At 34.3% G+C, this 11,480-nt stretch overlaps 1 protein-coding gene across 1 annotated transcript; it reads left to right on the top strand.

Moving 5' to 3' along the window:
• The first annotated feature begins 7,161 nt into the window (after positions 1-7,161).
• LOC143236344 (potassium voltage-gated channel subfamily B member 2-like) lies at positions 7,162-11,303 on the top strand. The gene is made up of 3 exons (XM_076474618.1): positions 7,162-7,833; positions 9,969-10,838; positions 11,295-11,303. The coding sequence occupies exons 1-3, from the start codon at positions 7,162-7,164 to the stop codon at positions 11,301-11,303; spliced, it is 1,551 nt and encodes a 516-aa protein (XP_076330733.1).
• Positions 11,304-11,480: the final 177 nt, after the last annotated feature.

Genomic DNA, 11,480 nt, shown 5'->3' with positions numbered 1-11,480 from the left:
AAACAAAACATCTATCAACATATTTGAAATTTTCAGGAAAGCTCCTTTCTGAGAAATTTGAATCTATGAAACGTGTTTTTGAATCTCGAAAGAATCTCTTCACGAGAAAGTTTACTGAAAATGAATCTGTCACTCGTACAAAATAGTGCAACGGATGGCAGAGCGAGGAAAACCTTTTACTGACGGCAACTTCATCAAAGAGTGTATGATGGAAGAAGCAAATGAGCTGTGTCCTGAAAATGCCAGTTTCTTTGAATGTATCAACCTTTCAGCAACTTCAGTTGTACGGAGAGCAGAAGAACTTGGAGAGAACATCGCATTACAGATACGCCAAAAAGCTAGAAACTTCTTATTGTATTCTCTGACACAGGATGAGTCTACTGATCTCTCGATTACTTCTCGTGTTCATTCGTGGAGTTAATTTGGACTTTCAGATCACGGAAGAGTTGGCATCAGTTTGCAGCATGCATGGAAGAACAAGTGGAGAAGACATTTTCATGGAAGTGCATAAAACTTTGCAAGACTACAACCTTCAGTGAATCAGCTTAGAGGTGTAACAGTTGATGGAGGAAAAAACATGGCTGGAGTAAAGAAGGGTCTGGTGGGGCTGATCAGGAAACAGTTGGAAGATCTTCAACTCCCAAGCGCTCCGTTCATACACTGCATCATACATCAGCAAGCACTCTCTGGAAAAGACTTAGATATTTCTTGCATACTGAAACCAGTCATTTCTGCAGTGAACTTCATTTGGGGTCATGCACTTAATCATCGCCACTTCAAGGCGTTTCTTGAAGAAATTGATAAACCAACAGACCGTATTGACAAATGCAGCAGGCCAGTGAAAGTTTAATCAACAAATTGTAGTGACAAATCAACAACTTCAGGAGTTGTGTCAGTAGGTAAATTATCAAATGCAACAGTCAAATCAGCACATTGAGGATTGATCTCGCAGGATCCAGATCCGTAAGCGTTAGCCAAGCCTCATTCATGAATAGTGGAGAGGAAGATGTTTCTGTGTATGGTATAAAGAGAAGAGGTTGATGAACCAAGTGTCAGATTACTGAATACAATCGGACATTGCCACATTTAAGATTGTGTTGGTATACAGAAAGTATATATTTTACAGACATAGATGATAAATGTCTCTTAAAACCCAATTTTCTTACTATAAATGGGTACATTCTTGAATTTGAAGAGTTGAAACTGAAAATGTATGGGAAGAAGCCACTATTAACGTTTTAAAAGCAAGAACAATAAATTTGCAAGAGATAAAGTAAGAGTAAAAAGAGTTGAGACCATCTGCCCTGAGTCTGAGATGTTAAATTTATATATGTAAAAATGGCTGGTATGGATTGAGAAAATTTTTATGTAGAGGAAGTTCCCAAAGAAAGAAAGAGGTAACTGACCGATAGCTGACCACATGTTTGAAGGAGGTTGTGTAACTGAGTGTCGGAATGTAGAGAGCGTGCTTAGATGTTTGATTATATAATTTTATATTATTTATTTTATTATTATTACTTATTATATTATTTTTAATATAGGTATAAAGGTGTTCCTTTGTATTGGTTTATTTTGGGCTTGAGTTGTTGTATAAGTAAGGCTTCTTTAATTTTGCGTTTGTTTATATTTGTTCCTTTATTTAGTATTTGGGTATTTTTTATGGTTATGTTGTGTTTATTTGATTTGCAGTGTTCGAAAATATATGAAGGTGACTTTTTGTGTTCTTTGAATCTGGTTTCCATTTTTCTACTTGTTTCTTCAATATAGAAGTCGCGGCAGTTATCATATTGTATTTTATAAATAATGTTGGCGTGGTGTTTGTCAGTGTAGTTTTTACATAGTATAGATCTTAGTTTTGTGCCTGGTTTTGGAATAGATTTGGGTATTAACTGGAATGTCATATTTTGTTACTAGTATTTTCAAAATGTTAGTTATTTTCTGCTTATGTCGGGAATATATGGTATGCAGCAGTATATGGTTTCGTGATTTTTTAATTCCTGAGATATATTTACTTTTGCTAGTTGATTTTGCTTTCTCTCTAGGTGTGTGCGTATAATGTTTTCTACGGTTTGTGAAGGAAACTTATTGATGTTGATAAAGTATTGTTCTATTTTGTCTAATACATTCTTCATTTTATCTGGGAACCTTAGTTTTATGGCTGTGTTTATTTGGTTTCTTAGTATGTTGAGTTCTTGTTTTGTTTCATGTGCTGAGTTCCAAGGAGTATATAGCCCAGTATGGGTGATTTTTCGGTGGATTTCTGTTTTACATTTTGTATCGGTTCTTGTAATTTTGAGGTTAAGAAATGATATTTGATTGCTTTCTTCTTGTTTACATGTGAAGTTGATGTTGGGATGTATAGAGTTAATGTGATGGAAAAAAATTAAGTGTGTGTTCTGTAGATGTGAATCACAGTACGTAACACTATGTTGTGGATTACTGGCTAAATACTAACAAGTGTATTCTAGACTATGTTTCGACGAAGTTTTTCATCTGGTTGAAATACGTAACAGAACTATTTAACTTTATGATAATTTTACGAGTAAAGTTTATTTTTTAGTCTTAAAGTATGTGATAAAGTTCACGTAAGCTGCTGAGATTTTGTTATTGTAGTTTTTTACGATCCTATTAATTATCAGTTTCGTATTTAACATTAAAAGCACATAAATCCGAAATGGACAGTTTAAGAAAAATCTGGAAAAAAAGGTACTTAATTTGTGTAATTTTTGTTAAAATTCTTCAGCAAACTCCCTGACAGTCAGACGTCGATTTGCCCGCACCAGGGTGTTGATTTTGTCGACGTGTGGGTCGTCAGTTGACGTGGAAGGACGTCCAGGACGCCCATCATCTTCAACGGACTGTCGACCATCCTTAAAACGTTCATGCCACTTGAAACATGCCGTACGCTTCATAGCAACATCACCGTAAATCGTGTTAAGCATAGCAAAAGTTTCAGTCGCAGATTTTTCAAGTTTAACACAAAATTTTACAGCAAGTCGTTGCTCCTTCAGGTCATTCATTCTGAAATCCGCCAAACGAAAAAATCCCACTTCACTTAAGACCGCATAGCTAATACACAAATGAAGATATCTGCAATCGGAAAATGGCGTCGTAATCAGCTGATCTGTGCAAACCTAGCGACACCAAGCGGATTCCCCTGGAACCAACTGGAGCCGCGCAATTTAAACAGTCCGCGTATTTTTTGAACAGACCTCGTATTTTAACATTACATTCGCTATTCGGTCCCTTAGTTGTTTTTTCAAGAAGGAATGTTGAGAAACTGAATAAATAACATAATATTAAAAACGCAATACGCCTAATAACTATAATTATGGTTGGACAGCTAAGAAAATGTATTTATACCAATACATGTATAGCATTTTAGTTATTAAATGTAACTTTGTATCAAACCCGTAAACCTTAGTTTGTTTGTTTTTCGCATCAACATTGTTGTGAACAAGAGAACAATTTGTCTCTTACGTGGAAAGCTTCGAAATTCAAATGCACGAGAAGATATTCTCTAATAGTAGTTCAACTAGTGTCTACAAAATATCGTGAATACTTGTTTATTCTAAGTATGTAATAATGTTTCAAATAAGGAATAATGTAAGATGTAGTTACACATCAATGATTTAATGAATGTTCCGTTGATAATTTTAGTATCGATGTAACTTGCATTTATAAATATTCATTAAAGAAAACGTTCATTTCCGATCGTATTATAATAACCTAAAATATAGAAGAGAATAGACTAATGAGTAATATTAGGCTAACGTTTGGTTCAGATCTAGGTGGGTATTAAAGTAACTTAGGTGGCGATAACATTCAAAGATGGTTTTTGTTTTAGAAATATTTTCATGGTGGGCGAAATCGAGAGTTTTAAAACTGCCTCATGTAACTTATGTATTTATTTGTTTTAAGACTTTTATGTCCCATGAAAAAATACATAATTAAATTGCCTATCTTATATTAAAACGTTTGACCGAGTCTGCATTTTTATAAATTTTTTTCATTGTAAAGAACTGGCTCTTCTATAGTCTTTTAACATTTTGTGTGAAAGCTTTTAAATTTAGGTTACATTTATGTTATTACAACTTGATTTTCTGTCATATTACGGTGAATGCTGATTAATTTTCTAGTATTTTAAAAATAAAACATTTTTTGGGTATAGGTGGTTCTTGATTCGAAGTTGGGCTTATATATGATATTTTTATGGTATGTTCAAATCTTCTTGGCAAAGGCTTATAATAAAAACAAGAAGAAAACTCAAAGAAATATTCCTGATTTGTTAAATGTCTAATCCAGCGAATTATTAATTGTGATGGTAAAAGCTGTGAGTTTTATGGTAAAGGACAAATGTACAAATTTCTAGTAATATTTACAAAAATAAAAAAAAATATGTTCTTTTCTAACCTACATTTAAAATAACGTAACAAATGAATAAATCAAATTGTTATTAAAAACTCTTTTTTACATTAACGTTTCATAAAAAAAATTCTTATACATTTTTTGACTAAATGTTTAAAAATCTGTTACCTAAGGCGAAAAATATTTTTTATTAATATAATATAGCGTCATCTGTTGGGGTAAAATATATTTAATTATTTCTGACTCATAGCCTCGCCCGTTAAGAAATGAGGGGTTTGGGTTTGTTATCCTCCCTCCAACGTCTTCGCCCTTCGTTCAGTGAGTTTGTTTATTAAATTGCCCCCATCATCATAAAAGAAAAACAATCATACATTGTACCTCCATAAAGTTTAGAAAAAATCCTAAATTACAATGAATTTTTCTTTTCTTACATTAAATTTTGTTTCTCAAAAAATCGTCTTCATTACTTTCTATAGATATGAGGTTAATGGCTTATTACTTTCTTAGCACACCATATAGTTTAATGGCATCATTCTTTATAACATGATATTTTAAATTTTTAACAAAGTTTTAATGTGTTACCAAAAGATAGACAGTGGCTTATATATATTTATTAAATTACCTCTTCATCTTAAGGCTAGTAATAAACAATTTCTGATGGAAAGAAACCATAGTTTCAGTAACATACTCTTGTTGCCCAAATCTTTACCCATAACGTTCCAGCAGAAATTGTTGAACTAGACCCAAATTATCTATTTCATGAAGTTGTCTTTCTCAAGTGTCTCTGTGATAAGTAGAAGGTTACATAAATTCATCGGTATTTCACGTGTACAAAGACGTATTTTTCTAATTGCATAATATAACCTAGAAATTACGGTTTAAAGGTCGAAAGAAGATTATTTAAATATAATAATTAATTTGAGATATCATCATTAGTTAAGACTAATGACAATACGGTTGGGAGAAATAAAGAAAAACATGTTTTACCTTTTAAAAAGTAATAATATAACTGACAAACTTCACGAAAACCTAATAAAAACATTGGATGGTTTTGAAACTCGACAAGAACTTCTAAACATTTTCATCAAGATAAACGTGTGTAGAGCCCGGCACGGCCAAGCTTGTTAAGGCGTGCGACTCGTAATCTGAGGGTCGCGGTTCGCATCACCATCGCACCAAACATGCTCGCCCTCCCAGCTGTGGGGGCGTTATAATGGACGGTCAATCCCACTATTCGTTGGTAAAAGAGTAGCCCAAGAGTTGGTCTTCCCTCTGGTCTTACATTGCTAAATTAGGGACGGCTAGCACTCATAGCCCTCGAGTAGCTTTGTGCGAAATTCAAAAACAAACAAACAAACAAACAAACAAACAAACATAAACATGTGTATGAAGTAAAAGGTAAAGCGATGAAAAAAGTAGAATTCAAGCCAGCTTTCGTAAACTTTGAAGTTTTATGTACGTATTTAAGACAACAATATCAGGTCATAGTTTTATCGGTAAGACACAGACAAACCACAGCATTACCAAAATAAAACTGGATTTTATATACATTATTCCAAATATGTTTCCTGTTTTTCCAAATATGCAAAGAATTTGTTATAAATATAGTAATAAGTACATTTGAAAAATAATAATGAATATTACGGTAGTGATTTGATCGAGTGACTTCTAAATGAAAGTCGAGTGCCTTTTTAATTAATTTATTTAATCCTTCATATGTTGAGGGCATGTGCATAAAAACGGTACAAATAAAACAAATGAATATATTACAGTGATATAGATATTTACACCAAAACACTTTGGAAGCAAGAACAAAAACATAAAAATAATCTAAATACACACACTGAAGACTCTTAAGTGGTAAAGGTACACCACCGAATTTCCTGCACTCTTGGTTCCAAAGCCTTGCTGGATTATCCGTTTTGTCGGACCAACAGGGGTCACATGACAATAATTCAGCAATACACCTCTGACTCATTAATTTATCCCTCCCCGTGTCTCTAAAGTACCATAAACTACTAAAAACTTAAATAAAACAAATATTGCATTTAAATGATTAATGAAATACATTAGTACAGGTATAAATGATACAAGTTTATTAGTAGTTTATTAGTTTGGTTTGTTTTGAATTTCGCGCAAAGCTACACGAGGGCTATCTGCGCTAGCCGTCCCTTATTTAGCAGTGTAAGATTAGAGGGAAGGCAGCTAGTTATCCCACCTTCTAACTCTTGGGCTACTCTTTTACTAAAGACAAGTTGATTGGCCGTCACATTATAATGCCCCCACCTGCTGAAACAGACGAGCATGCTTTGGTGTGACGGGGTTTTGAACCTTCATATTACGCGTTGAGCGCCCTAACCACTTGGCCATGTCTATGAAATTCTATCCAAGAGATATATATATACATTGAAATGAATTAGGCTTGTGTGACGGATGTATATTTAAATGAACACTTAAAAAAAATAGGTTCTGAAAATATTTTGCTGGTAGAGTTTTCAGAAGCTGATTGGCTTGTGGGGTGTATTAGATCTAGATTTATTGCATGGTAGAATAAACATTTTGTATTTCTTTGTGAAAATAATAATAACTGTTTCGTATTCTTCCAGATTTTCATCTTTTTTCGTTCTTTAGTTGAAAACTTTTGCAGAAAACCTATCACCCTACACATTTTAAGATGAAAGATGTCACATATCCTATCATAAATATTCTTATTTCAGTTGCTTCTGAAGCCAAGAAGTCATTACAGTCCCTGTGAAACGAATTCATATTTCCAGTGAATTAAGACTGACTTGAATGTCTACGCTGGGGTCATCAGTATCATTTGAAGAAATGGACTTGGTAGAGAAACTTCATACGAATAACTCACCTCATCGAGATGTCTCTGGTTGGCATCAAATAGAAAGTAACCATCCAGTCCTATCTGTGGAAGAGTCACAATATTCTTGTAGTTTACCCATTTCCTTAATAGATATAAATGATGCGCAAACACAAGATGTTCTTGATTTGTTTCCAAATGACTCTGTGGCTGATCTTACTGAAACCAAAAACCACAGGGTGACTCTAAATGTTGGTGGTGTCAAACATCAAGTGATGTGGAATACTTTGAAGCGCTTCCCTCAAACCCGCTTCGGTCGTCTACGACTATGCCGAGATCCTGAGGAATTTGAAGAATACTGTGACGAGTATAATCCTGATGAAAACAAGTTTTTCTTTGATCACAGTCCTGCATCATTCACTTCGATTATTAATTTTTACCGCACTGGAAAATTCCATTTGTTGGACGAACTTTGTGTGAGGGCGCTCACTGACGATTTTGATTACTGGATGTTAAAAGAAACTTGTATGGAGCCTTGCTGTATGAGCAAATACTATAAAAAACATGAATCATTTTTTATTGACTTAGACGTTCAACGGTTTACTTTTAGAACAGAAGTTAAAAGTTTGAAGAAGGAAAGTATGCGTAATGTAAGCAGTTTGTCTGGAACCTAATGGAAAGACCTGATACTTCAGTGGCTGCCAAAGTACGTTCATTTTTATTTATTCATGTTATCACTACCAGATGAATACTGCATTTATTTTATTATCCTTTTATCTTATATGAAGTCGTATAAATAAAGTACATTCATTACCAATTTGTTTGTTTCACTAGTCCCCAATTACTTTCCCCCTTCCCATGTGGCTCGTCCATAAGCTTGGGGACCTACAGCGCTAACTTTTAGGGTTTAATCCCTGTGAAGGAATTATCTAAGAATACCCATTGTGCAGTTTTGTACTTAATTAAAAGTAAAATATTTTCAGATGCGTATGCATATTAGTAACTTGAATAAAAAAATTTAGATTATATGCTAAACTTACTGTTTTATATTACTGTTTGTTTTGCTGGTTCTTCAAATTCAAACAAAATAACAATATTGGTGTTGATCATCAGTTTTAGAAAGCACAAAACTCAGAAGGAATTGTTGTAGATGAACTATCGGCACGAAACAGAAAGGACACCAAGTTGGTTACAAAATATATTATCATGCAACAATAACATGTGACATGGTAGAATTGTTACACGTCTTTAGTTTTCACCTAACAGTTCAGTGGGTGGGAGCCATGAGGGAAAAACTGGTACTATATCTACAGAGAGTTCTTCAAAGAACCACCAGCTTTGGCAACATTATTTAATTTATCATACAATGATACACTATTCATTGGCAAATGAGTAGCGTAATTGACCGTCACATTACAATGTCCCCACGATTGAAAGGGCAAACTTGTTTGGTGGGACGGGGATTCAAATCCACGACCCTCATGTCGGGTCCTTGAGGTTGTGTTTTGTGTTTTGTCCATCTTGAGGTCTGTATTTTGTGTTTGGTTCATAAAATGAAAGGCATGCAAGGTACAGTTCAAATAGTTGAAACAGAGGATAGATGGAGCTCTCTAAATAAAATCATGGACCACCGTCCATCTATCATTTCTTCATCACTGCAAGGATGAACTAAGCTAAAAGCATTTCTTACAAAAGTTAGTAAAACTTAATATTTGCATTTCCATGATTTTTATTTTACTTTTTTAAAGAACATTCATACCTATCTACAACTTGCCAAGGACAGGTAATGAATGGCTAAACTGAAAACATTATTGGATTTGGCACTTGATGTTTACCCTTAAAATAGTTTTTTGATTGGTTGTCCATTGTTTTCATTCTATTAGGGTGCTACTGCTGCAATTATTCCTTATTTGTTATATCACAAAATGTACTTTTTATGATATTTTATAACTGGTATTTTTTATTAATTCTTACGTAACACAGGTTTGCGAATTAGAACTTTATAAAAGCTGTTTTCGTTTTAATAACGGATGTTTCGTAATTTAGCTACGCAGATTTCGAAAATAATATTCATTTTGTCTCTCATGTAAGGGGGCCTGGCATAGCCTAGCGCGTTAAGGCGTGCGCTTCGTAACCTGAGGGTTGCGGGTTCGCGCCCAAGTCGCGCCAAACATGCTCGCCCTCCCAGCCGTGGGGGCGTTATAAACTGACGATCAATCCCACTATTCGTTGGTAAAAGAGTAGCCCAAGAGTTGGCGGTGGGTGGTGATGACTAGCTGCCTTCCCTCTAGTCTTACACTGCTAAATTAGGGACGGCTAGCACAGATAGTCCTCGAGTAGCTTTGTGCGAAATTCCAAAACAAACAAACAACTCTCATGTAAGGATTATTTACAAATCATAAAAGAAGAAACTCTTACTTGAATCAAACTATTATTTCGTTTACTCAAAATGAACATTTTATTATTATTATGTTTGGGTCACAGACCAATCAGCAACGCGAGCGTCTTATCGATTGCCAATATTTTAAGCGTTACAAAGTGTGACCCGATTTTAATGAAAGTAATTCACTTGTCTAAACATACATATGGCGTATTATGAAAAATCTGTACGCGACGAAGAAAATTGGTATCATTGTTGGATTCAGCATACAAGAATTACTGTAAAACGTGAATATTTCAAGACAATAAAATCATCGCAGGGATGCGTAATTCGTGAATGTCTTAAACACATATACTTACATAAAGTGATAACAAGTATCGATTAGTGATTAGAATTTAACTTTAGATCATTGCCAGCTTCTCTGTGTTCTTCATCCTGCTATCATCCATCACACAGATTTTAGATACGATACCTTCCTTAAAGGAACAATATGATGAAGATGTCAATGAAGAAATTCAGCTACACAAAGAAAACAAAAAACTGGGTATGATTGAAATCACATGTGTGGTTTGGTTTAGTATAGAATATATCTTAAGATTATTTTCTGCACCAAACAAAGGGAAGTTTTTAAAAAGTATACTAAACATCGTTGACCTCCTAGTTATTACCCCTTTCACCGTGTCTTCAATTGTTGTAGCTACAAATATTGTCCCTAAAGATTTTGAAAACATTCACGAAATTATCCTAATCTTCCGTGTGGCAAGGGTTATGAGAATTTTAAAACTGGCTCGACATTCGAGAGGCTTGCAAAGTTTGGGATATACAATGAAGAAAAGTATCCAAGAGTTCGGGTTGCTCATCTTATCCCTTGTAATTTCCATCGTGTTTTTTTCTAGTCTCGCTTATTTTGCAGAGAAAGACGAACCTGAAACACTTTACACCAGCATTCCCTCTGCCTTTTGGCGGGCTTGTGTTACCATGACGACTGTTGGTTTTGAAGACATGGTTCCCGTTACTTTACCTGGCAAAGTGATTGGGAGTATCTGCTGTATTGCTGGTGTAGTGGTTGTTGGGATGCCTGTACCAATCATTGTCAACAACTTTGCAGAGTTTTACACAAAACAGAAGATAGTCCAAAGAGCCCTGGTGAGAAAAAAAATAATCGAAGAGGCCGAAAGAGCAAACGCGTTACCGACACCGTTTTCATGTTTTTCGCTCTCGTTTTCGTCACCAAGAATTCTTTTCCGCAAGATAAAATCCAGATTCACCAGCAAGGTGAGCTCTTTGTTTTGTTTTTCGTCATTTCACTCTTATCATGAAGTTGAGGTTTTGAAGGCGTAGACATTGCAGTAAATGTATATCAGCACATGCAGTGGAAAATTTTCTAGCAAGTAAATACAATAAGCCTAAGTTAAAATATGTATTGGAGGATTTTAACAAATAATATTACCAAAACACATAAATCACTCAGTAACTAATCAATTCCAGATTATAATGACATTTACGTTTTTAATAATGTTTTTTTCGTCCATGCATAAAATAACTTAGATTTATTTTTCAGTAGATTTGGTCAAATAAGATTCAAACACATCTATAAGGGTATATAAAAACCTGATGTTTGATTCCAAAAATTTTATAACTCTCAACAGAGAAATCAATACTTTTTGATATTACTACCATGAAAGTTCAGATAAACTTGAAACAAATTTATACCATTTTATATTTCCACAGAAATACTAGATATGCAGTTCAAACCATCAAATAAACATGAACCTCTCATATGTTACCTAAACTGTCGATAAAAACTAACACATACACTAAAGACCGTGTTTGTTGTTAAGCGCAAAGTTACAAATTGAGCTATTTTAGCCTTCAAATTTACCGCTCAATGACCGAAGAGCCAGTAATGGAACTGTA

The sequence above is a fragment of the Tachypleus tridentatus genome, chromosome 13 (genome assembly GCF_004210375.1).
Source record: "Tachypleus tridentatus isolate NWPU-2018 chromosome 13, ASM421037v1, whole genome shotgun sequence".
NCBI lineage: Eukaryota > Metazoa > Arthropoda > Merostomata > Xiphosura > Limulidae > Tachypleus > Tachypleus tridentatus.
Note: the sequence above shows the minus strand (reverse complement) of the source record. Positions and strands in the feature narration are given on the sequence as shown.